The sequence below is a fragment of the Amblyomma maculatum genome, chromosome 6, assembly GCF_055883805.1.
Source record: "Amblyomma maculatum isolate TAMU_Amacu chromosome 6, ASM5588380v1, whole genome shotgun sequence".
Taxonomy (NCBI): Eukaryota; Metazoa; Arthropoda; class Arachnida; order Ixodida; family Ixodidae; genus Amblyomma; species Amblyomma maculatum.
Genome location: NC_139349.1, coordinates 46,963,376 through 46,989,843, shown reverse-complemented (window position 1 = coordinate 46,989,843; position 26,468 = coordinate 46,963,376). Strand labels below are relative to the sequence as shown.

General features: G+C 46.0%; 1 protein-coding gene across 6 annotated transcripts in view; it reads left to right on the top strand.

Annotated features, from left to right (window-relative positions):
• Dgk (diacyl glycerol kinase 1) overlaps window positions 1-26,468 on the top strand; it is a 523,491-nt gene that overhangs the window by 483,207 nt on the left and 13,816 nt on the right. For all 6 annotated transcript variants that reach the window (XM_084606564.1, XM_084606561.1, XM_084606562.1 and 3 more), the window contains 14 exons: window positions 1,793-1,918; window positions 7,809-7,858; window positions 8,917-8,991; window positions 10,335-10,454; window positions 11,408-11,525; window positions 11,627-11,715; window positions 15,120-15,236; window positions 18,793-18,891; window positions 21,068-21,154; window positions 21,243-21,337; window positions 22,185-22,259; window positions 22,681-22,766; window positions 23,207-23,296; window positions 24,722-24,885. In XM_084606564.1, the coding sequence (XP_084462690.1) occupies window positions 1,793-1,918; window positions 7,809-7,858; window positions 8,917-8,991; window positions 10,335-10,454; window positions 11,408-11,525; window positions 11,627-11,715; window positions 15,120-15,236; window positions 18,793-18,891; window positions 21,068-21,154; window positions 21,243-21,337; window positions 22,185-22,259; window positions 22,681-22,766; window positions 23,207-23,296; window positions 24,722-24,885 (1,391 nt within the window). The remainder of the gene's footprint in view (window positions 1-1,792; window positions 1,919-7,808; window positions 7,859-8,916; window positions 8,992-10,334; window positions 10,455-11,407; window positions 11,526-11,626; window positions 11,716-15,119; window positions 15,237-18,792; window positions 18,892-21,067; window positions 21,155-21,242; window positions 21,338-22,184; window positions 22,260-22,680; window positions 22,767-23,206; window positions 23,297-24,721; window positions 24,886-26,468) is intronic.

Genomic DNA, 26,468 nt, shown 5'->3' with positions numbered 1-26,468 from the left:
AAGGTTGAGGTGCCTAATTAGAAAAATACTTATTACGGAAGGCATAGTTAAGCGAGTAGCAAATAACATTTCCGTTTCGCTTATCTGCGATGCGGCGCTCACTGGAAACTTCCTTCGATCGTACGGTGCTGCCGCAACAGATGACGCCAGCCGCCGCCCGATTTAAAGCCTTATACATCCATCCATCGTATTCAAAGCATTGGGGTATAAGGACAGTGAACGGGGCCTTATCACGCTATCGCTTTGAGCTCTTGAAGGCGAAGCTTAAAGGGAAGCTGAAACGTTTCTCGAAAAAAAAAAAGAACTCTATGCGGTTTTTTATAGTTTTTTTGTTCGCTACACAGGACTATCATACCTAAAGATGGAAGAAATGAACGCAAACAGCCGTTTTTACAAGAAAACAAGAACCACTGGGTCCGCCTTTCAAGCAAACGGCGCTGTTGTCTGTAATTGGTCAGGCCTATCATGACGTCATTCGCGGTATACCAGTCCAACGCCAGAGGTGTTGCTGCGTGCGCGTTGCTTCAGATGACTTAACAGTTCGATTTAAAATGTTATGATTCGAACAATGCAAAACACTTTGGACACTTACCGTACGCGTTCGAGCAACCAGCAGTTCAAAAAAAAAAAAAAAACGGCTCTACGAAAGACGCTGTCGAGTGCGTCGACAGCGAAAGCGAAGTCAGCACATTTGCGCGAGCCGAAAAGCGCAAGGGCTGGTTCGCTTTAACAACTGCCCTTTGCAAACTAAAGTGCGTTTCTGTAGCAACAAAATGAATAGGCATTGTATATGGCATATGATTCAGTCCTAGTCCACGGCGTGTTTATACAGCTTTCGAGTATCGCCCAATAGCGCAACGGCAAACGCACGCGTACTGCAGCTGCAGCCCGTCCCTTCTTTGGAACTCGGTTTGCTTAGTGCGCTGTTCAACGCAACGCCTCAACGTTTCTTATCCTCTGGGAAACTACAAAGCACCATGTCGCCTGGACCACTAATGTTCGAACAACTGAAAGCCGCGATGATAACCACTGGTCACTTCACGCACTCAGAAGAATGTTTGTTTTTAATGACACGAGAAAAAGTTTTTTTCGAACTTCGATCGATGTTTGTTTTAAAACTGAGCCAAAGAGGCTCACTGTCGGAGGGCATCGAAGAGCGCGGCGCGCCACTCCGCAACAGCTGCGTATCTGCTGGTTGGCCTCGTGTAATCTTTTAACACGCGGGACCCTCCGTACAACAACCGAACTGGTGAAAACAAGCGGCACCAGCAGCAGATTGCGCTGATCCGTCGATCACTGAAGTGCGGGATGGAACAAAGCAAGCGTGCAAAACGCGCGACCGGCTTGCATTCCGCGATTGACGTCACATCCGCATGTTCCCCAGTTTCGGCGCCCCGCCCCTGCCGCTCCCGGCAGCGAAGAGGGCGTGCCCGCGGCGCGTTTATAACAAGCGATTTCATCTCTTCTTATCGAGAGAATTCAGTAAAAATTGACACACATGATTAATAAGCTCCTTCTTTCCAACCACCGAAGTTTATGCAATTTGAAAACCGTTTCAGCTTCCCTTTGAGCGCCCTCCAATTGTTTTGTAACTTCTGGGTTCATATTTCACCCACTTTGGTATGCTGTACGTACACTATAAATATACGCAAATCTTATGTAGTGTTCTTTTCAAATGCGGGTGTACATGTGCAATGCTGAACACCAACACCACCGCCTTCCCCGCCCCGCCACTCGTTTAGGTCGGGGAGGCGGAATCTGATACTTGTCTTTCTCTCGCTTGGTGGCACAGTGGACTTGAAGCCTCTGCGGAAGACGAGCAGCCACATCGATGTGCACACCGTACGTGTTCCTCTCAAGGACATAATATGCTACCTCTCGCTCATGGAAGCCGGGCGGCCCGAGGACAAACTGGAATGTGAGTGGAGATGAAACCTCAGCTGGCGCGCATAGCTTGCTCGTGCCACAGCTCTCGCGTTTACAAGGCGCCGAGGCCTTAAATTTAGCCGACTTTTCAACCGCATATTTTGCATCCTGTCTTTTTAAAGAGAACCCCAGTGTGACTACACAAATATTAACGCATAGTACCTTTCACATGTAACGCCATGGTGGGTCTCTGAACTGGCATGTTTATGGCCTTCGATGAGCTTCGAGCATCCTGTGTCAGGTGGTATTAGAAGCACTAAGAGACAGGCATCGTCTCTTGTTCTGCCAGGTCGATGGCAAAAATAACAGTTCATTACTTGTGAGAGACACTCAGTCACATGACCGTTCAGCTACTGCGCGTCTAAACGTGCATGTTGATCACATACCTCAGGATCGAAAGTCGGTATGGGCTGTAAGGCAGAACAGTGCGAATTTCAAATATGTAAGTATTATCATAAAACTATTCCGTGTTGATAGACTTGGCACAAATAATTTCATAAGGAAAATACTCACAGCCTGGTGGCAACCCCTCCTTAACCACCTTGTTTCAAACGGGATGCTCTTATCATCCATCTAGCCCAACTATCCCACCCGTCTGTCCGCCTTGTCCCATTCTGTCATTTGATCTTATCTGATAGCGTGCCTTCTTTCGTGCGCCATCCGTCTGTCCGTCTGTCCTGTTCCCATCTCGTTTCGCTACATTATAATCTAATCTTTGATGTTTCATTCCTCCTTGTTCCATCCGCTCAGTCCCACACAGCCTCCCTTTTCCAATCCCAACCCATCTCTCCACTCAGTCCTATTGCGTCCAGCCATCCACCCTCATGCGCCAGAGCCCTTAAATCATACGAGCAGAAAAGCTCCGCTTCAAATAATGATTAAGCTCCCAGTGCCTATTTTGTGGGTGTCAAGGATTGCAGGGTATATCAGAATATAACGGTTACAGGTTACAGATATGTCGCCGTTTATTCTGAAGTGCTTTTAATATAATAGCGTTAGAATTCGCGTCATGCGATCGCGTTATACTTAGCCATACATACACACGTCGCCTATTGGTATGAGGGTCATGACGTCACAGGGTCACGTGACATGTCCGAACGCTGATTGGTCGGCTGGATATATAACATGAGGCCATGTGACATGGCTGAGGGCAGTATCGGGCTCGGCAGTAGTTCGTGGCTGCGCTTGATTGTGTGGAGACGCGTCCAAGGAGATCCGCATATCAGTTTGGAAAGAAGCCAGAGTCAAACCGCCTGTGTATGCCGTAATAAAAAGAAACAAGAGTCGCTAAGTTGGATGTAGTACATACGCCTGGAGGCACTGCTTAACTGTGCCCAAATATTTTTACTACGTCTTAATTTATCGGTCCGACACACACACACACACACACACACACACACGCACACACACACACACACACACACACACACACACACACACATGCCTATATATATACATACATGCCTATATATATATATATATATATATATATATATATATATATATATATATATATATATATATATATATATATATATATATATATATATATATATATATATATATATATATATTCTGACTGGACCAATATTTAAGGGTTCGCGATTTGTGGCGACGCCCGTAACCAAGTTACAAACTTTGAGATTTTTACAAGTAACTTGGACTGAGTTACGGGCGTCGCCACAGATCGCAAGTCCTTAAATTTTGGTCGTTAGAGCACCGTTAATGCATGGACGCAGCAGGAGGTTTCGCTGCTAGAAATACCAAAACAGCTTCGCGCTCTGCAATAAGGACTGAAAAGGCAGCCTGCCGTATTACAACGGGTGCACACAAAGAACCTGCGGAAATGGGTAGAAACGCCGCGCGCATGCCTCACAAAGGAAAGCTTTGTCGCGCCATTGTATCGCAGGCTGCAGCGACATTATTCAGCCTGCATTGACTTGCACTGCGTTTGCGCAATCGCTTGTCCAAGCGGATCCTCGGGGCGCACCGCTTGAACCTTCGCGTCAGTGCACACGTTTATGCGTAGACCGTCTGAATACGCGGCCTTGTATCCCCGCATCCCGCGCTTATCTGGCTCGAATGTTAAGCCCCGCCGCATCCGAAAAGCTATTTCGCGGGACCATAAATAGTGACGCCATGACCTTTGAGGAAAGGCGTAAGCGCTTACATCCCGCTATGCGGTCCGATTCCGTGATTCGATGTATCTTGGCGAAATCGCCGTTACTCACGCACAATAACTGAAGGTTTTTTGCCAGTCTCGATCTTGTTTTAACCGCTCGGTCTCGATTGATCTGCGAGTGACCGACAGGCTCAATGCTGCGTCTAAAATGTGTCAAACTGCTGGCCGAGCTTGCAGACCCAGTATTTATTCCGAGAACACAGTTGAAGCAAAGATCTGTCATACTGCGTAAAGGCGAATCTCACGTGACGGCTAATATTAAGCAATAAACAATTTGAGTTTTGTTATCTTATTGTGATTATCGTGACAATTTCTCCTATCAATGGCATCGCCGTCTTACCTACTGGGCAGATTGTACTATTGGCTTCCACAAAACTACGAAATGTGTAACATTTCGTCGGTTTGCGCTTGTCGTATTGAATTGTTGAAATACATAAAACTGTCGCACAGCTCTAAACTTATTTCTGTTACGCCCCGACCCGCCATGCTATGTTCTGATCAGTTACAATACGGTATAGCAAATATAGGATCCATTAAGATTTGGTGGGCCAGACTCGAGAGTGTATCTTTGAGTGTATCTCCAAAAACTGCTGAACTGCAACCACAACTTGTTCGTCGAAGCGAGGCCGGTCATAGCGGAACGCTGCCGTACCAGTGGATACCGATAAAAGTGTCAGGCGGGACCGCAACGACCGTTTATGCAGCTAAAGCGGGCGCCTTTCGCTTTGGAAGGATGCTTCCACGTTTTCAAACTAACAAGCCGCAACGCTATCTTCCTAAAAAAGCGTATGCACGCTAACGCTATCACTAGGTTAGCGTTCTACGCGTGTGCACTTTGGACTCGTAATTCCGCGGTAAACACGTATTCACACAATGTCCGCGGTACTAAATAGACAAATTTAGTTCATCGCGCTTTGTGGTCACAGGTTTTTATAGCTAACCACTGATGGTGTTATTTTTCGCGATCACTGACCTCGCCTCGTCAACCAAGTCGGGGTTGCAGTCAACAGTTTTGGGGGTACACTCTCGATTAATGGAAGCCTCTATCTGCTGTACTACCGTCTGCAACGGCGGTCGCGGAGTAACATAAATAGGTTCGTAGATTTGTGACATGTTTTTATGTATTTCAATGATTTAATACGGCAATCTCGAATCCTCGATACATTTACGAAAATATTTCGAGCACTGCCGACCACATGAAGGTATAAGCTTTCTTGTTCAGGCTGCTTGCACTTGCATTGTTTTAAAGGGGCGATGAGAGGGTCGTTCGATGTGTTGTTTTTTTGTACTTCTGTGAATGGTATACAAACCTGTGATTCTACTTGCAAAGGTTTAGTGCCTAGCGTGCGGCGCATGTTACAAAAAAAAAATGCGATAGAGATTGGAACCGGGAAACTGCTCCCACCGAGAGCGACCGCCAATGAATTAATGCAAACTTTTATTTTCCACCGAAAAAGGGTCCTTCGTTTCCCGCCCCCGGCACGCAGACCAGGGCGGGGTGGGTCGGGAGTAGCCCCGCAGACTAAGGACTAGTGAAGGTGCAGGAGTTCTTCGCGGCCTCAGTCGCCAGGCGGATGACCTGCTGCTGAACGGCGGGGTCTCCGATCCGCAGCCAAACCTCCGAGGCTTCTCTACTATTAATGTTCATGCCAGCGCCTGGGGAGTCGGCACATTCCCAAATAATGTGATCCAGTGTGCCGTTTTGGACGCAATTTTTGCATTTCGCATCTTCTGCCTACCCGGTCAATGTCAGGAAGGTCCAGACAGGGCAGGTGTAGTTTCCGGCTTGCAACCGCCTCCAAATGCGCGCCTCACAGTTAGAGAGAGAACGATCCGAGGGTGGGTATAGCTCTTTCGATTTAATTTGTAGAATTGAGTGATTTCATTGTATGTTATGGCATAATCTTTTATTCCCCCGTAGTCAGGCTGTTCCATTGCCGCCCGGTGGTAGAGATCTCGGGCTAGCAAGTGTGCAGCTTCGTTTCAAGGGACAGATTCATGTGATAAGCACTATCGGTGTACATGCAATGCTAAGAGCCCCTCATAAGGGCATGAGTGGGCCGAATTGAAAAAACAAAAAATTCAATATTTGGTTTTCTATCAGTATGTAATGTCTGACAGATTATTCAGTGATTTGTATGTTTTTATGCTTCTCAGTACATGCATCCAGAAAAGACATCTTTGCAGCGATCTCACATGCCACCTGTTAGCAGCTTACACTCATTCACATTTGTGCTATCAATGATGGCGTAATAGCCAAAATGTGAAATAAATCGAGTTGACTTTTTAACAGCAGTCAGGAAGAAAAAAAAAACGTACGATGTATATTTCATTGAATTCTGGTGCGTTCTCAGATTTTTCCTCACTTCATGCGAGGCTCACAATCGATTTTGTCCTCCGAAATTTTTTTGTTTGTTTGCTTTTACTCTAGCTTCGAGATTGAACATGTGCGTAAGGATGTTTGAGTGTCGTAACTCCACTGTTTTTGCTACCAACAGCAAAGCTTATATCCTGCGCTATTAGAGTCAGCAGCACTTGGTGCGCTGACAGGAACCGAGATGAATGTGCTTTATGTGCAGAATTTGAAATTAGTTATCCTCGCCATGAAAATCTGCTTTCCAGTGACTGCGCAACCAGAGCTGGTCTCTATTGTTGTGCAGACGTCCTCCACAAGTAACTGCAGAATGCTTACGGTCCATGTAACCTAGTAATACGGAAATACTCACCAAGGAATACCTTGCTTGATAGCACATCTTCGAGATACCGCCTTTGCCACGCCGCTGTGGCTCAGTGGTGAACCCAAGGACACGGGGTTGAATTCCGGCCTCGGCGGCCGCTTTCCAATAAAGACGAAAAGCAAGGCGCCCGTGTGCTGTGCTATGTCAGTGCACGTTAAAGAAAGGTGGTCGAAATTTCCGGAGACCTTCACTACAGCTTCCCTCGAAGCCCAAGACATTTTCAGACATTATACTCCGCAAAGCAACCAAATGATTACCGCGTGGATGCAGCGCTTGCGTTCAGTAATAGCCGCATGACTCGTTTTTGCGTTGTGTTATGTCCACGGTGACAACGCACGGCACTTGTAATATCGCCTGAGTGTTGTTTATTGTGATGTGGCTGAGTGAAGTGTAGCTCCGTCAAAATTAGCTTGCTGAGAGAGGTGCAGAGGACATTACAAAGGAGCTTACAGAAGCGAGCTGAAAAGCAAACTTCAAACTGTCATCGCTACTGACTATATACGCAATTGTTGGCTACCAAGTCTCACTAAATGTTGGCTGTATACCCAACAACTGACGTAAACATGTTCTTATTTGTTCTTACTGCATTTGACCCAATATTAAAACAGCAGGAAGAGATAATATCTAGACCTTTTTCTTACTCTATCAGCATAAATGTGAAGCTGGTAAACTGGAGGGCTCAGTAAATTTCGACCACCTTGGGTTCTTTAACGTGCACTGACATCGCACAGCTCACCGGCGCATTGCGTTTCGCCTTCATCGAGAAGCGGCCGCCGTGGCCGGAGTCGAACCCGTAATACCCCTACCCATAGACGCCGAAAGGCACTTGTGTTTAAGGCGTTGCAGCACCTGTAGATAATAGATGAGAAGGAATGATATCGTGTAGACCTTAGATGTGATTAGCGAAAACGATTTCCTTCTTTGCCACCTACTGATATTTCTCTTTTTTTTATTCTCTGCAGTCATGTTCAGGTTGTACGACACAGACGGCAATGGTTACCTTGACAATAATGTAAGTACTTCAAGGATCAAAAAAAGTAAATCTTAATTACTTCATTTCTACAGCTATATGCGTAGCTTGAGACTTCGGCGGTGACGTGTAGCAGAGGCGTTAGAACACGATACCGAAACGCCTTTACGTTGAAGACAGCACAAAGTTTCAAACTTTCGGGCACTTTTGATATAGTTAATGAGTTAATGGCTTTTCTATCACGCAATTAGCAACTTTCTCATTTTATTTAGCACATTTAGTGAACGTAAAAAAGAAAACTGAAGCGCAGAGAAATATATAATGATTTTTCTAGTTTCTTTTGTAGCCTTCGTAATTTGTACGTTCGTGTGTGCTTCCGCATTTGTGCCTTTCTTACGAGAAAAAAAATTTGTCTGTGTGGCAATGGGCAAGAAACCACCTCTGCATACTGAGGTTGTCGGTGTCTGTCATTTCACCACGAGGGATTCGAGAAAAAAAGAAAACGTAAAGAACTCATACTAAAACGCATTTGATACCGCTACACGAATGGCGTTTTCAAAACGCTCTCGAATCTAAATCGTATGGCCGTTTTGTTCCCTTAATTGTGCGCAAAATGAAGCGAAAATATTCTGCCGTTAATTAAGTGAGGAACAACCGACGTTTAGTCTGTCACGTTTATCTGTGAGTCAGGGCTGATAACGTGTTCAGCTAAAACAGCCCGACTGCGCGGCCGTTAGCTGCTGGCAAGTGTTAATGCCAGCGACAGCGTAGCACATTCATTTGTGTCAGCACCGGCGTACGTACAAAATTTAATGCGCCGCTTGGGGTAATCACGTTCGACCAGTATTCGTGACTACACAGCTGTCGTTCCTGAAGCTCATTGCTTCTTTTCGCCACCGTAAATGTTTCGAGCGCACGAATGCGATATGCACCGCCGCGTGCTGAGGACTCTTCTGTCCTGTCATTGCTCAATTGGGGCCGCTTTATTCATTAAATTTCACTACAGCGTGGGTATAATGGAAGACTTATAAGATTGTATTCAAGTGCCCCGGAACGATCAATCGCTCTGGTTTATTGACTTTTTTTTATTTGTGTTTTAGGAGACAGAGTGCATCGTGAACCAGATGATGAGCGTTGCAGAATACCTCGGCTGGGACGTGTCAGAACTGAAGCCGGTGAGTGCAGTCAAGCGGAAACTAATTGAGATGACGACGATCATTCGCCGCCTCTGTAGCTTGTCTAACGCATAAAAGACGGCCTCTGCATCTAACGCGGCTGGGTAGAATGGGGGCGCGCGCGTCTGTAATGCAAATAACGCTTTGTTTTGCGTAGTACTATAGCATGTGAAAATGCTACACACATACAAGCGAGGGTCTGTATTTGTCAATGACAGTAAAGTAGTGAATTAGAGCTTTGAGCATAGGCACGAGGTGCAGGCTGTATTCAATAAACGAGTAAAGTAGTGAATTAGAGCTTTGAGCATAGGCACGAGGTGCAGACTGTATTCAATAAACGGACGGCGTAAAATGACGCTAATATTCTTGACTTTTGGCAGCCCAGACATTCGGTGCCGCAATAGCTCAGGAATGCTGTGAGTTTAAATAAACACCGTATTTTTTATTTTTATTTATTTCCCTGTAGTTCACGTTATTGGTTGGCTTGTTTGGGTGCGACTTTGTACTCACGTTCTTTGTTATTTATCAGTATTCAGGAAAAGAGCCAGCACATGCGGTGCTTGGTAAGCGTGCGGCTTCATATGTCCTTACGTTTAACGTAACTAAAGCTATTACCAGTTAAAGTCAAGAAGGAAGGAGAATAATGAGGATTGGGGAAGAGAATAACCTTACACGTGAGACGCATAAGAGACAGCGAGCCGTACGACGTCAGTAGCAGGCCGCCTACACCTACGTAGGCGTCAATTAATGGCTCGAGTCTTTCCGAGATGCCCATCGCCGCCTACAGAAGCACTCAACGTGTAACGCAGTTGGGATGTAGGCGTTAAGTCTGGTTAGTCTTCTCCTCTCGCAGTTGGTCGTCTGAATCGAGGAAGAACGCGTATGATATCCCTTTGTCAAATATTAACAGCATTTTGCTCGTGTTATTTGCAAGTTTCCTGACGCGAGAGCAATGCGAGTCGTGTGTAAGAACAGGAATTCAATAGCACAACGAAACTACCTAGCAGATTAATTGAAATTGGCCACCCACCGTAGTTTCGTACAAGGATCCTTGTCGTTGGCGTGCCATTGGCAGCCCCTGCGAGGTGCTCAGGTGGTATGGTGGCAAGCAGAAGGCAAGAGGCAGACATTGAGGCTTAGCGCGCGCTCTCTCTCTCTCTCTCTCTCTCTCTGGAAATTCCGCGTATTTAGAGACGCACGTAAACAGGAAAGGAACCCCTGACCTCAGCGCAGCCAGTCCGCCATCTTAGGACTGTTGGCAGGTCACTTCTGCTATATGACGCTTATGCTGTACAGCTATACGACGGTCGTCTTAATAATAGTTGGTGACGTTCTCGGCGCAGATCCTGCAGGAGATGATGGTCGAGATCGACTACGATGCCGACGGAACCGTGTCTCTCGAGGAGTGGAAGCGCGGCGGCATGACTACCATCCCGTTGCTCGTGCTGCTGGGTCTGGACGCGGTGAGTGGAATGGCTGCATACATGACGATTGATTGAGGCAGCAGTCTTTCGTCTTCATTTGCTTTCAGAGATTTAGTATCGGTCTTTTAAACCTTCTCAGTCGAGAGGTGGCAAGTAAACAAGCAAGTGAAGAGGCTGAAGTGGTATAGAAGGAATAATAACAGTGGAAATGACTCCTCGAAACGTGATGTCCAGACCTGCCATACTTTAATATGCGAAATGTCCACAACATCCTTTCACGGTTTTGGGAGCCAACCACAGGTGCGGTAGGAGCGGCCATGGGCCGAAGGTTGGAGAAATCTGCTAGAATTATAGCCCCCGAAACTATAGGACATCCGCTGCTGGTACCGCGGCGCGGTTTCCACTAGCATCAGTGCTGGCAGTACGAACCACTGATATCTTCGCAGGGTACGAGGCTATTTAGCTTAACGCTGCATATCCCCAAGACATGTGGTTTCCAAACATGGTTTTATTGTTTATAAGGGCTTAACGTCCCAAAGCGACTCAGTTTGTGTGGGTCTCCAAGTGGAGAGCTGCGCTAATTTCTGCCGCATTTGGAGATTCTTTAGTGCACTGAAGTGGCACTATACGGGCGCCCTGCGTTTCGCCTCCATCAAAATGCGGCGGACCGGTCGGGTCTCCGTAGGATCGACTAGGAATGAGCCGGGCGCCAGCTGAAACGCAAATGCTTATCTTAAAAATACTGCCGGATATACGAACATTTTTGCACTTAAACTCAGTTCATGACAGATTCGCGCATGCGCACTGGGTAAACACTGCAGCCAGTGGTACGACAGACATAGCTTTAGACATTAATTAATGTCTACTTTTTGGTTAACTTAACGCTCGGAAACCGTCTTGAATTCGACCCCTGACTCTATAGCTCCGATGACTAAAGGTTACACTAGGTATCTAGTCAGATTTTGTTTGTTTTTCTTTTCCTATCCGCGCAGAACGTCAAAGATGACGGCAACCACGTATGGCGTCTGAAGCACTTCAACAGGCCTGCTTATTGCAACCTCTGCCTCAACATGCTCGTGGGGCTTGGAAAGAAGGGCCTCTGCTGCGTCTGTAAGTAGATGGACGCCTTCTGATTACTTTTGCTTTTCGTCAAAATGCAAGAAGCATAAGTGAAGTGGCCTTTCTTTTTCTGCATTTTTTTTTCTCTTCAGTCTGCAGATACACTGTGCATGAACGCTGCGTCCAAAGGGCTCCCGCTTCATGCATTAACACCTACGTCAAGTCCAAGAAGAGCTCGCAGGTAATGAGCCAGACTAGCAGTCTTTTTCTCAAATTACGTGCGAGTACAACACAGAAACACGTGCTGGCCGGGACAACAACGACGAAGTTACTCCAACAAGCGAAAAACGTTTTTTTTTTTTTTCTTTTTCTTTTTCTTGAAAACGCTGGAGGGCAGAGAGGAGGCATTCTGTTATTCGATCAAATATAACGTACTACACTCTTATAGCGCCGAATGAACTGCACAAGGATGTAGCCGTATTTAGATAAAGCTCAATGAACACACCTGTTTCGTAAACTGTTTTTGAATATGCTCTAATTTCTAACAGTAGTACAAAGAATGTTCCAATGCTCCAAGGAAGAAAGCTCCTCTTTCAGTTGTGTCTGAGCGGATTCATGATACGTCGCATCAGGCAACGCCAGCACTTTTTCAAATACCACCAACATGCTGCTGACCTGGACCGATTACTTGTGAAGTAAAATAAATATTCATATTCGGCCCTGGTCATTTGTGAAATAACCTCGATCATAACCTGTCTACTAAGGAGTTGCAGGGCAGTACGTGCACTTAGTCGTCCAATGCTACCTTCTCATGTTATTCCTCACATTTGGGTTTATTTATTTATTTATTTATTTATTTATTTATTTATTTATTTATTTATTTATTTATTTATTTATTTATTTATTTATTTATTTATTTATTTATTTATTTATTTATTTATTTATTTATTTATTTAGCGAAAGCTTTGACAGTTTTCCCTTTTGAATTACCAATTAAGGGGTACACGTGTGGCAAAATAACGCACATCATCATCTCACTCCTGCGGGTCACTGTGGAAAGGATGAAAGCCACAGCCGGCGTGGCGAATGGGAAAGTAAAAGCGTCTACAACACGATTTCCACTGGGAGAGGAGTGACCGCAGCAGCAGGAGGAGTAGCCAACTTTCCCAAGAAAAAGTACATGGGTGGGTAGGGAGAATCTCCGGAGAATATGGTGGAAGCATGTATCTGAGGCCGGTAGTGAAGTGTTTGATATGACGTCACACAAGCGCAGAAGCGATTTGCAGCCGTCACGACATTGGTGATCGATCCACCGGTCCTATCAATCGGTTTGCCCTGAACCCTCTACAGGAGTGAAAGCGTGCCACTGCCGTGACGGCGGCGTCCGAGCTTGGAGCCCTTGAAGTGTGCTGGTATTATGGTCGAACCGAAGGCCGCAAAAGGAGTCTGAGTGCATATTTGAGCGTAGACAGAGTAAAACTGATCTCGGAGACGCCTGCGAAACATACAGAACTGCCACATCAGACTTCTCTGCCCCAAATGACAATTAATTCCTCTGAATAAACCGACAACATTATTTATCTATAGAGTACTCTGAAGTAAAACATATTTCTGCGCTTAACCGTTGCGCAAAAGCTTATATCAAATACACGCATGAACATCGTCTTCGACGTCATGGTCAGATATAGCTTTATCACCTTTCATCGAAACTTAGCGCTACATCTACCCCCTGCCTTGTTCCCGCGCTTCGGCTTCCCTTCACAGCGAAATTTGCCGGCATGTCTTACGGTGCGGGATGTCTTACATCATCCCGTGGGCTGTGTTTAGCCTCGTTGAGGGACACTGCAATACTTCAATCTCCTCCTTTCGCTCCCCTAGGCACAAGACATGGGCGGAAGCTCCGAGTTATTTGCCGAGAAACAGCAACAGTTGATGAAGAAAAAAAAATAAAAGAGGCAGAATTTATGTTAATTAGCGGGTGTAGCGGGAGGTGCGCGCGAGCATTTCGGGAATCCATTAGCATTTCATCATCGTTACGTCGGCCAGCCGGCGATGGCACCTTTCTTCGCGCCGCCTTCGCTCTTCCTTCGTTCCCCCATTTTTTTTTTTTCGACTCGGTCGCTCCTCCTCTTGTCTCCGGTTCACTCTATATTTCCCCTCTCGCCCTTGATACTCTTTTCTCGCTCCTCCTCCTCCTTCCTCTGCGTTGATAATTCCGCGATGCCTAACTTGCTTCGGTGCGCCCGGGCGCCAGTGAATTATCGCCGTAATTACGGCCGAGAGTCATTGTGTTTCTTTCTTCTATTTTTTGCTCCCAATTTCGTTTTTGTCGCGGCACGTGTGACGGAGAGGGAAGGAAGGAAACTGTGCATCGTGCATTGTATGGGCAAGACGCGACGAATTGGCCTCCTTCCTCGACACGCGGCGAAATCGCGAGTTAACACTCGGCGCAATTAAGTAATTTACAGCGGCCTGTTCGTCATTTATAAGCACGTCGTCCTCCCCGCCTCTTTATTACGACCGCATGCATACATGCGCGGCTCAGGATTCCCCTTGGCCGACAGCGGTCGCCCCTCTAATTTAGAAATCCAGTTTCCTTTCAAGAACGGTCGCTCTGAAGCGAGCAAAGGATGGCATTCTTTCATAGTTTCGCCATTGTTTACTGCCGAAGTTCACTTTGAATACCTCTGGACTGCTGGGTAGCAAACAATTATTACAAAGGTAGTTTTGTTATTGCACTTATCGCAGAGAATCAAGAAGTGTTAGATTTTTTTCTTTTTTTTTTTCCCCTAGGTTTCCAAACCTTAAATTTTCCACTCTAGCTCGAACTGCTGCTCTCAGCGAAGTCGACGTTTTGTGGATTTTATATGCTGCTAGATAGAACGGGGAGCTTGAATAGACCTCTAGCTAGCTCACTCTCCCTTTATTAGTCAGTTCAGCTGATTGATAGCGTTAAAATACGTATTGTGAAGGCCTCTTCGTTCCAATGAATAATTACGTGAGTTCAAACACCCCATCAAGCTGAGTCTAGTGAAGTTTGATAATTTATTGTCGTGCTACTTGTGAAGAAGTCAAATGAGATCACAAATGAATGATTGTAGAATGCTTCCAGGAGCTTGTTGCAAGTTTCCTAGGTGGCGTCTGTATTCGGTGACGCAGGAAACGTTGGTCTAGACGACGGACCGATATTAGGCTGTAGGTCGGGGCTAACGGCCCCGTTCTCCAAATTTCGCGATTCCGAGGATTGTTCAGCAACAGTGCTCGTCAAGTAATGGCGAGTGATTCGCCCAGCATCTTTGATGGAGACCCCATCCCCCTCTTGCTTTACAATAAACGTTAGTGGTAAAGACTTGTGCACACATATTGTGCATGCAATGCGGTGCAAACAAGTGGATAGGTTTATTATTTTGCATAATCACCTTCTCCCATGAACTCCAGAATTTCCCTCACTACACTAATCAGTGTTGCATTTTGTTTGCAGCATGGTAGCTTATCAAAACCAGCATCTCTTCAACAGGCGCGAGGCAGCAACCTTAAATGCCATCGTGAATGTTCTCTCATAGTTTACAAACAGAAAGTCACTGCTTTAGCTAAGAATATAGCATCACCCAGTCCGTACAATCTTCTTTTTGCTACTCCGCTCAGGCTCTAGTTCATCACTGGACGGAAGGGAACTGTACGGGAAAGTGCAGCAAATGCAAAAAGGCCATCAAAAGCTACAACGGCATCACTGGACTCCATTGCCGCTGGTGTCAGATGACGGTGAGTTGACCCTGCCTGTTTGTTGTTCTAGATACCATTGGGCTCGTCGCCTTTGTCGTTGTTGTTCGCTATCAGTCGATTTTCTCGGTCGACTGGGCGTCTGGGTTTATTGGCTCTGCATGATCAAACGAACACCAAGAGAATGCAGGGTACCGAGAAGAAGTGATGGACAGCCTCTGGCGCTCTGTGGTGGTGTGCGTCACTTCTTGTCATCCTGCGTTCCTGCATTGTATTCGCGCCAGTGCCGTTGGCATTCGCGAAAGAAAAGAGCGAGAAAATATATGAGAAAAAAAAAAAAGCATTGACCGCTAAGGCCCATGCAAGCTTCATCCGCCACTATCTAGTGTCACCACCGGCGGGTACCGAACGAAACAGAATCCTAATAAGAAAAATGAAATATATTCGCGAAAGCAGGCGCCGGGATGTCGACGCGAGGAATTTCATTTATTTGGCGGACCTCTCGGCATGTCGAGGCTCGGGTGTGCGAAGACGCGGCCGCGAGGCTCCGATAATCGACTCAATTAACAGCCGCGCGTGCTGCCTCGAGCTGCTACTGATATCCCTCGATGCTCGCTGTCGGCGATGGGCACGTCGATCGCTGTTTTGCTTCGCACACATGGAGGAAGACGCCGCGACCACAGGGCGCATGCGTGCAGCGCGCGAAGCTCGCCTTCCTTCGTGTCTCCATCTCTCCAAACGGTGATCATTCGCGAGCGACGCTAGGCTCGGCTTCGCCGCGGATAAGGTTACACCGCCTACATGCGCGCGCCGTGACGTTGATACATGGGCGAATGATAAATGACGCTTGCGGCCGGTGTCCCTTTTTCTTTCTCAGCTTGCCTCGTCCCCGTCGCCATCGCTACCGCTTTGTTTAGCGCGCTCTTGATCTGAAGCAACAATACCCTGCCTGACTTAAAATCGTGCAGCGCAGGGCTGTGATAACTGTGGTAAGTTGGGCGTATTGGTAAATAGTTTTCAGAAACGCGGCGCAAAAAAGACGAGGACAAGGACGAGACGACCGGTCAGCGTTCGTCCTTTTCATCTCGCCCTTGTCCGCGTCTTTTTTTTTTGCGCTGCTTTTCTGAGAACTGTGATAACTGCGCGATCTGCACGTAACGCAACGCACCACGTTTAGATAAGCTGTCAGAGGGTTGTTTGCACACGCGACCAGATCTACAGGCCGATGATATCTTGTCGCTGCCGCATTTATTTCGTCGGTTACATTAACTAGGAGTCTATGAGACTGCGCGGATGTCGTCCGAATTGTGGCTCTCGGCCGCTGTTATGTATGCTTAATTTGGCGCGCGAAGGATTAGTAACTAAAGAAAATATAAGCTATAGCTGGTGTGATGGGCCTAACCATCCTAACCATCCGCTACCCTTCTCCGCCGATTGGCTGCTGTAGTAACCGTGCTTTTCCTAATGCTGCACGCCTGAGATCAAGCGGTTGATGCTGCGAAGCTCTGCTTTGGCGTGATTGACGGTAATGGGCTTAGGGGCTCCGTTCCGCGTAGGGAGACGTCGTACAGCCTTTGTCGTGGTACTCACATTTCCTGCCGTTGTCACGACGACTAGAAAAACCAAACCAAATCGAAATAGTGAGCGTACGTGTTTCGAGTTCCGGTGCATCTCTAAGCTCAGATAAAAAGACATAAATTCAGCTTTTTTTTTCTGCTGGCTTTATTACACGCGCGCTGTTATACCTTAAATCTTCGTGCAACGTAGAGGAAGATGTCTTCGTTGCCTCAGCCCCAGCAGCTCTCCTGACCGAAGTGTTGAAATTATTTTATGTACAAGGCGCAAGAGGCAAATGTCGATTGAAAATGTAAATAGCAGCTCTTGTAGGAGACGCTGTGTAGCACTGGACATGATACCCATTTCGCATTATTCTTTTTTTCTTTTTTTTTTTTTTTTTTTCAATCTGCGCGTTCCAAACAGCCACCGTTGGAAACAAGTTTTTGCGAAATACGTTTTATGTATCTCCTTTTCTTTCTTTGTCCTGTACGGCGTTTTTTCGAGTGATGGATTGTGCCATTCAAAATATAACTCCTCTCCGTGCTACGCCGTTGAAAATAGGCAGGGAAGAAATTGCTAATCTTTATTTTTTTAAAAAAAAAGGGGGTATGAAATCGGCAGCTGCGCCGACGCAGCACTTGCATATTGTGTATCGGTATCTCACTCACTTTTTTTTTTTTTTTTTCAAATAAAGAAAAAAATAATAAGCATTTAAAAAACTAGTGAATAGAATAAGTGGTTTGTTTATCAGCGGCCGGATGTTTTCTACGTTTTCACTGAATAAATTAATACATTTCGTTTTAAACGCTATCCGGCTGACTAAATGCTGGTGGGAAGAGTAAAAACTCGAAGCGCCCGTGAAAAGCTATATACAAAAGCTATAAAACACGCACGAGCGATAGATATCCCATCAATCAGCTAAAATAATTTAAGCTAGATTCATTAGCACCGAACATATAGACGATCGAAAATGATGCTCCTCCTCCCCTCTTCAACTCAGCCCACGCAGACGCGCAAGAAAAAAAAAGAAGAGGAGAAAAAGTATTGTGACGGCCCTCCACCACAACACGACCCGCTTATGTAACTTGGGAGCCTTCAATAAGCGAGCGCGCCCAGCAAGCCCCAAGGACGTTATTGGCGAAGTTTGCGCGCGTGATTGTGTCGCCTAAATCGGTTGCGAGCGGTCGCCAGGGGCGCTTATTTAGAAATTGGTTACAAATTACCGGCTTCACGAAATTTTTTTTTTTTAATTTGACTCGAGTACTCACAATGGCCACCTGTATGAATTCTTGCATTCGAATTTTACCGCAAGTAACATTTCAGGGACCTCTAACGCGATCATTATTTCCACGCGAAGTCGCCGGGTGTGCGAGCTGTCACAGCTCCGAGGCGAGCACGCAAAGGCGTATGCTCCAGAACGCATTCTACGACAGAAACAAAATAAAACAAATGTGAAACGATGCCCATTGTTCGTTCCAGCTGTAGGTTTCATTCAAGATACGACTGCGACAGCACGAAGCTGTGTTCCTGACCTCCCGTGCTCTATGTTAGTGTTCATCGGCGTGGCAGTGCTATAGCCTTAGGCGCCATAGACTCGCTGCGTACACTTCATCCGCTGAGGAGCGTAAAAGAAGCAAGAATTCATGGTAATTATTCGCGGGCGATTCACGTCGTGTCGTTAAAAGCCACAGCATCGAGTAGGCGGTTTGAAAGCGGATCAGAATCGGAGAACGAGGCATTTGAGATCGCAGCTGGCCGCCTACGAAACCTTAAGGGCACATGTTTATCCCTGACGCCTGCGGCGAAGGATCGCAGCTGTGACGTGCTCTGAAATTGGCGCCCCCGTACGAGTGTAACAAAAGCAAGAAATGCTCAAAGATCGAGGCGTTCTGTGAATGTTACGACATTGAAGTGCTATTCGCGCGTGCGCGCGCCATGCATGTGTGAGTGCAGCTGAGCAGTGATGTGTGTGCAAATGGCGGCCACCGTTGAGAAGATCGTTGATGAACGGCGCCTCGCTCTCTTTCGCTGCGTGTTTCAGCTTCACAACCACTGCGCGCCGCAAGTGAAGCCGGACTGCGCCCTTGGACCACACCGAGACCACATCCTGCCGCCCACATCTATATGCCCCGCCGTCTTGGTGAGCACGAGGTCTTGTCAACAACGAGTGCGCATTGCGAACTGTCTGCCGCGCCTTAAGGGGAAGGTCGCAGTGTCGAGATAATGAGAGTATGATGTCATATTACGCCTAGCGTCTTCTCTTTCCCATTAACTCTTCCTATAATTAGCTCTTATGTTCGCATTCAAAGATTTATACCCTCCCCCTCCCTCCCCCTCTATCTTGCCCTCATTTTGTGCTGAATTCGTAGCCTTTTGTGTGATGTATTCAAATGTGGGCTTCTGAGGCTCTTTCATATCACTAGCTCAGGAACGTAGCAAGACTATTTTTTTTTTTTCGGGAAGCGCCGTTGAGAAAAACTAAACAAAAAAAATCAGGCTTAAACACTTAAAAACTACCGTTTTTAAACCTCACCAAAACTAATAAAACTTTCCTTCCTTATCTGTCTTTCTATTGAACAAACCTCGCTCTTTCCGTGTGAACCTTTTTCAAAACCCGAGTTATGAAAGGCCGCTTTCCAGTCGCACACTCATTCAATAAAACTCCGACTAGAAACGAAACCGTACAGAAGGTCGACTATAATTCCACCCTACTTTGTTAAATTTTCAATCTATTCTCTTCAATCCTGCCCGGAGTGCACTAGTAGTGTCCAGGATTACAGCCACATGCCGCTGACATAAGGCGGAGTCTGCGGCATTCTGCTGCGTAATACGTACGAGATGGAGAATGCGGTTCCTGATCAGGACAGGTGCATTTCAATCGCAAGGGAATGCAAAAACACCCTTGTGCCTAAATCCCGAGGACTATTAAAGAACACGAGACGGCCACCATTGACCTAAAGCCTTCGGCTATACGGATCCATCTGTAACGACTTTTCCGTGCATGTAACAAAACTATCATTACGTTATACATCGTGACGTACGGGCAGAGAGAGGCATGTATTCAAGTACGAGGGAAGCAACTCCTAATACCAGTACTGTTTGCTACTACTTTGAGTTGACCGCTTTCATTTCTGAAATCGCAGCAGGAAGTGACCGCAAATGTCGCGGCAGCCCGCCTCTTGGCCGCTGCCTCAGCTACCTCATTTTTACAACCGTTTAACGCGTCTACACCGCGTCTCCTGCCGCCGCATATACAAGAATGAATGCGTGCGCTATAATGTTAGTATATATTGCATTTGCACCAGTACAGTACAGATTCACCTGAGGACGACCTGCGCCTTGAAACCGGGATAAAAGGTGATCAATGCTAACGCTGTAAACTAAAAATAAAAACAAGTTCGAACGGTAAAGCTCTGCATAGCCTTTTTTTTTTCCTTGCGTGGGTATTTAAGCGAATTCGCGGGCGCCATTTTGTGGTGCAGAACACAATTTCAGCAGTGTAAGCCGGAGCAAGCGACGGTAAGGAGATTAGACATGCTTGCAGCATTTCGCCATACTACATGCACCACAACATGGGCGCCACTGTGACGTAGGTGCATACCCTGTGTACCGTTTTCGCTTGTCCTATGTTCTATAGCGTCACAGGGTGCAAGGTGCAAATCTGCAGGGCGAGGCCTAGCGTTCATAAATGTGCGTGTCATGCCCTGCGTCTCAAGGTAAATTTTGCCCAAAAGGTTGTGTTCAAAGTTGACTGACCGTGTATCGGACTGTTTTAAGTCCGTGCGGCATGTAGCTACATGTAACGGTAAAAATAGAATTTTTGCCGATCTAGTATGCTCCCATGATATTAGCTTTGAATCCTTTGACTGCGTGTTGCTTATGGAACGTCGGTTACTTGGCCTTTTCGGATCTTACTATTGTTCTAATAATTGACGTTATTGTCCTTATGTTTTAATAATATTCCAAGATGAGCAGCACGTTGTGAGTAGATTCATGTGGCCGTATATTCTCGCTTGGATAGCAATACCATTGCAAATGTCGCGAAATTCGACATGCTGCGTCATATATATCATTGCATAATAGTAATTTATATTTTTCCCTTAACGGCAGTCCTTTCTTACGCACATTCTTGCGTTTCTTGCGTCTTTCTTTTTTTTCCGGCTGGCTTAATCTACCTAGGTTGACTTGCTTTGTCGAATGCTCTCTGGACCTTCGAAATGACCCTCATTGGGGGATTTTTAACGAGTGGGCAAGTTCAGTACGAGTCCCTTCCTTATAGTCGCTTGCACAGAAGTAACGCTGTTTCCGCCCTTCAGGAGCGGCAACGAAGCGTCGGCAGTGGGCAGAAGAAACAGTTGTCCAGGTCCGATTCCAACAAGATATCCGACAGCGGCCAAGGCAATGTAAGTTTTCTTAGGCAACTACTGGCGCTATATCGGTCACTTGGCCGTTGATAAATGCTGACATAACTTCCGCATTTTTCTCGCGTAGGTTTCTGCCATGTCATTCCAAGTCACACCCGTCTCTGGAACCCATCCCCTTCTAGTGCTCATCAACCCCAAAAGTGGCGGTAGACAGGGTTTGAGGTGAGCGCAAGCCAGAAAATTAATCTTTTTATTTATTTATTTATTTATTTATTTATTTATTTATTTATTTATTTATTTATTTATTTATTTATTTATTTATTTATTTATTTGTTTATTTATTTATTTATTATGTGAGCCATGCATTCTTGAGCTGTAATTTGCACGGTATGGTAAAAAAGGCGATCCGGAAATTTGTCTGACTAGTGTTTTTTAACCTAGTTTGAGATGTTGTTACACGAACGCTTTTTATTTTGCTTTATTTTTATTTTTTGCGAATGCCACGACGGGGATTCAAGCCCAAGGCGTCGTTCTGAGCGTCGTATCCACGCAGGACCAGCAGGGATCGCAGACAATTAATTGGCGTCGTTTCTGCCGTCGCGTTTATGCATGCGAAAAGCAGAGTTATTCAGTCCTAATTTATAACGCTTTGAAATAAATAAAAAATGCTTACTTCCAGCACTAATTTTCGAACAGCCTTCATAAGCAATTACAAAATAAAGCAAAAGAAACTTTGCAGAACATCCTGCCAGTGCAGTTTCGGGCATAACCTAACTTGCTTGTTTCTCATTGACAACAATGAAAATCTAGAAATAATGAAAATTATGAAGACCTATGCAACAGCAAGGTTTGATAAAAAAAAAAAGAAAAAAGGGAAGGTACGAGCACCCTCACGTCATGCATTATGTTTGTTATGGTTAAGACATGTTATTGTTTATTACTGTCGTACTATTCGAAGAGGTTTTTTTTTTTTTTGGCTCAGTTACGCAACTAAATACATTTCCTGACACACACACTTATTAGTGTGAATAACAATAAAAGTCCCAATCTGTGCTTCCATCTGTTCCAGGATATTAAGAAAATTTCAGTACTTGCTGAATCCTCGACAAGTGTACAATGTTGCCAAAGGGGGACCAATTCAAGGGTAAGTCAGCTGCTTTAATCTTTTACAGTTCATAAATTAATTCGACTTTTTTTTTTTTTCATTTTGTTCCAAGTGCGTGCGCAAAAGTGTTCTGTACCTTTTTTGCTTTTTTAACTGTAAACTTACGAAAGTACGGTACTAGGGCTGCTGCATTTTGTTAACTGTATTTAGCTAAGGTTTGAAAAAAAGAAACAGCCTGTCCACTTAATACAGATACCAAAACGCATCTGTTTCAGCGTCGTAGTAGTGGACTTTTCTCTTGAGACTGCATAGTAGGTGGTGCCATAAAGATGATGACATATTGTTGAATAGTGGACCGCACTACTTTGCGTAATTCACCGACCTCTACATTGACAGTTACAGCAGTGCTATACATAAATACGAGGGCTTCTAACAAATTACGGTTCTCCATTCTTTGCAGGCTTCAATTTTTTAAGGATATCCCGAATTACCGAGTCTTATGCTGCGGAGGGGACGGCACTGTAGGCTGGGTGCTAGACACAATAGGTACGATTCCGAAATTCGCCTTTTTACTTTTTTTTATCTATAGCCGACAGTACAGCTTTACATCCGGCCTGCAGAGACACGCTGGCGCAGTTGTTATTACAATGGCGTGCTTCCTGAAGCCGCCATATGTGCAAATGTCCAAGCTTTGTCGTCATGTTCTCCTGCGACTTACACATCTCTCTCTCTCTCTCTCTCTCTCTCTCTCTCTCTCTCTCTCTCTCTCTCTCTCTCTCTCTCTCTCTCTCTCTCTCTCTCTCTCTCTCATTGTCCTTTCTGCTGGAAGCATTGGGTCGTGACATGCTTCTTACAAGACAGTAGCTATGACCTGCGCGTCGCTACTTTTTTCTTTGTATCTGTGTTTACGCGCTTTCTTGCAGTGCGTCCAGCGCCGTTGTATTTGCGTTGTCTGCTTACTTAATGGCATTGTCTTCTCTCCACAGACAAACTAAACTACACCCAGCTACCTCCGGTCGGAATCCTGCCTCTCGGAACAGGAAACGACCTGGCACGGTGCCTGAGGTGGGGACCAGGTAAGTTCTCGGCGGCCATGATACAGCAGTGAAAACGACCTCTCATTCTTCGCCTCAGTTATTAAACCGAGGGCCCTATGCATCACCACCAGCTATACTCCGTTTCATACATCAGGTGCAACACAGCGAAAGCTACGCAAGTAGTCCGCAAGAAAAAAAAATGGAGGCGTATCACTACACGCTCGTTTTGTGGTAGAGTGGTTCTTGCGGAAACGGACTGTATTCCGAGCATACAAGTTTGCAATAACTTGCTTCACGTGCTTAGACATCTTCGCAGTGCGGATCTTATAGAAAAAATGCGCACCGAAGAACCATTTTCTCAAAATGAAATGCGCAGCGCAGAGGGCACAGTCAGCGCCATCTAGTGGCACAGCTGGCAAGGTTGCGGGGCAGCGAAAACGCGACACGAACGCAAACGACATAAAAACATACAAATTCACCGAATCCGATCCTTCCTCCTTAAAAAAGGTGCTCTTTATGAAGTTGATGGCAAATGTAAGACGTATTAAGCTTGCAGACAAAATAACTATTATTTGCTCTCGTCAAGAGCAGGCACTATTTTTCATCGCGGATGCGGAGAGCGCAAACAAGAGCTGTAGCATTGGCAGTGTTGCACTTGATGTATGAAACGGAGTATAGAATGTCAGAAAGCTCAGCACTGCAGTGAGTTAGACGCCCGCACCAAAAGCATGTGTACTGGGACCCAGCCTAACCATGAGCGTAATATATAGGTGCTGCTGTGGAGGAGCTAGTGCCGCTAGTTTCCGCAAGATTTATCCCGCGAGTAGCTACCAGCGATGTCAGCCTGAACCTCGTCTTCTGTAGCATAAACTAGGGCTCATGATTTTTGTTCAGAAAACCATCTTTAGCGAGTAAGCACCTGCTAGTGCCGTACGGGTACACACTCTGCAACGTACCGTCAACGTTTTGCACAATCTGCTCTTAAAATATATGAAATATGACTAATGACGTCACTTAGTATGTATCCCGCCACGAACACTTAGTATATGAGGAGACTGGCTATCTTTGTGTAGTTAGTTTCTGATAAAGTAACGTTTGAGTTCACTGAAGGAGTAACGCGTGGCGACATAGTCATTCATAAAGGGACTTACCGTTGTGTCATTCTATTTCTCTGTAAGGTTTAGAAGGCAGATGAACCTACTTGGCTCTGCGTGAGATCCATGTGACCCCGTTACCAAGAAGTTCACTCTCCACTTTTCTTTCTGATCTCGACGAAACTTTGCGTATCTCTGGCGTTTCTCAAGGCCAGTCATGTTTCTCGTAGATTGAAAACACAGCTGTGTCTTGTGAACTCATCCCTTAATCTAATCCATAGTTCACAAAGATGATGCGTTGTCGCCTGAGGTGTCTTTAAGGTGTCGCACAGCTATTCCCTTGCCTTTTTTCGTTTCGTTTGCGGGTCAGGTTACGAGAACGAGAGCCTGGAGAAAATCCTGCAGAAAGTCGAGAAGTCGACGACTGTCATGATGGACCGATGGAAAATCGACATCAGCAACACGGCCAATTCGGACGAACGTGGAGATCCCATTCCCTGCAACATCTTCAACAATTACTTCTCCATAGGCGTGGTGAGTCGCCGACTCTACCTAAGCGTGTGGCATACACAATCGCCGCATGCGTTTCGATCCTTCAGTTAATCCCGGACATATCGAATCATTGCTCATATTGAACTCCCAGAATATCATCTTAAATTTTATGAAATATAGGCGTGGTGTTCGCATCTCTTGAACTCCCGTTCAGCGAAACATTCGATATATCGAACTGCGCGCCGTGTCCCTACAAAGGGCTCTTTTTCTAATGGCACCCCACGATTAAATATGGCGCGCGGAGGAGAGTCGGCGGCGCAGCATTGCGCACCTGCTGGCAGCCCTGACGCTGTAAAACCATTTGATAAATTGAACGTAAAGTCCGATTGAAAGTTATCTTTAATCTGCTGAGCTTGCTTTCAACACCTACTGTATTGCGGGCAAGCCAAAGCTCGGTGCACCTGTTGTGCAGTGATGCCAGCCTCACTGACCGAAGGCTTACGCCGATTTTCGCTTGGCCTGCTTCCCTGCTGGACGAGACGAATAAATCAACTGCACTCTATTATAACTGTTATTTCACGTTTATATGTACTAGTAATAAATTAAACCTCTTATGATAAGCGTTCGCTTTTCCCACAGCGCTGCCCGCTGTAGTTGTGCTGTGAACCCCAACACCAACGCCACTTGTGAGACGCAAGGTACGAGCAGCGCGAGCTCCGACACTTCGATCCGTCCATACCAAATATTTCGAAATTAGCGCGCTCGAGCTGTGGAGCGGCACGTGTAGTTGCGCCCAATGCGCCCGTCCTTTCGACGTCTGGCGCAATGTGACGTTCGGCACGCGGTATAGCATTACCCTAGGTAGCCCTACCGCGACGCACCTTAGCGCTAGCCTAGGCAGCGCTAAAGTGCGGCGGCGCTTCATCGAGGCACACTACGGAGCGCAGGCATGCGGCGAGAGGAAGCGTGGCGCTTGCGTGGATACACAGTACGGACTTTTCTGGGTTGCTGAGGGCCTCATACATTGGCATATTTTACGTATCAAATTATTGATACATTCATCTATTTCTTGATTTCCTTCGAGTTTGATATATCCAGGATCGACTTTATTGTCTCTTTCTCAGTCATTGGAATTGGAATGAAAATTCTACTCTTACCTGAAGTGAATTTATATACAATTCGATGTCTAAAGAAGTTACTCAGACTACTCTCGGACCAGTCCGAAGTTGTCGACTGGATGCGCTACCATATCTATTGAACCCTAACGAGGAGAGCAAACTGACTGAGGGCTTGTTGTCGGTGTGCTCCTTTTAGCCGCAGCCTAATACTTGCCGACACAGGGAATGTCGTTTTTTTTTTTTTTTTTATGTGACCGATAGCATGCACTTTAAATGTAGGACATGATATCCATATACCATGTCCCCCATATCGAATAGGGCCAAAACTTTGTTCTGCTAAGGCAGAGTTCGAAATAAAGGGAGCACCCTAATACACTTCATGTGGAAGGAGCCAAAGCGTGAGGTCTAATAAAGGGGAAGCTCGAATTAAGAAGGTTTTTTATGTGTTTTGGTGGAACGCGGAGCAGGTCAGCTGTTATCCAGGAATATAAACCTGATCCGCGCCTG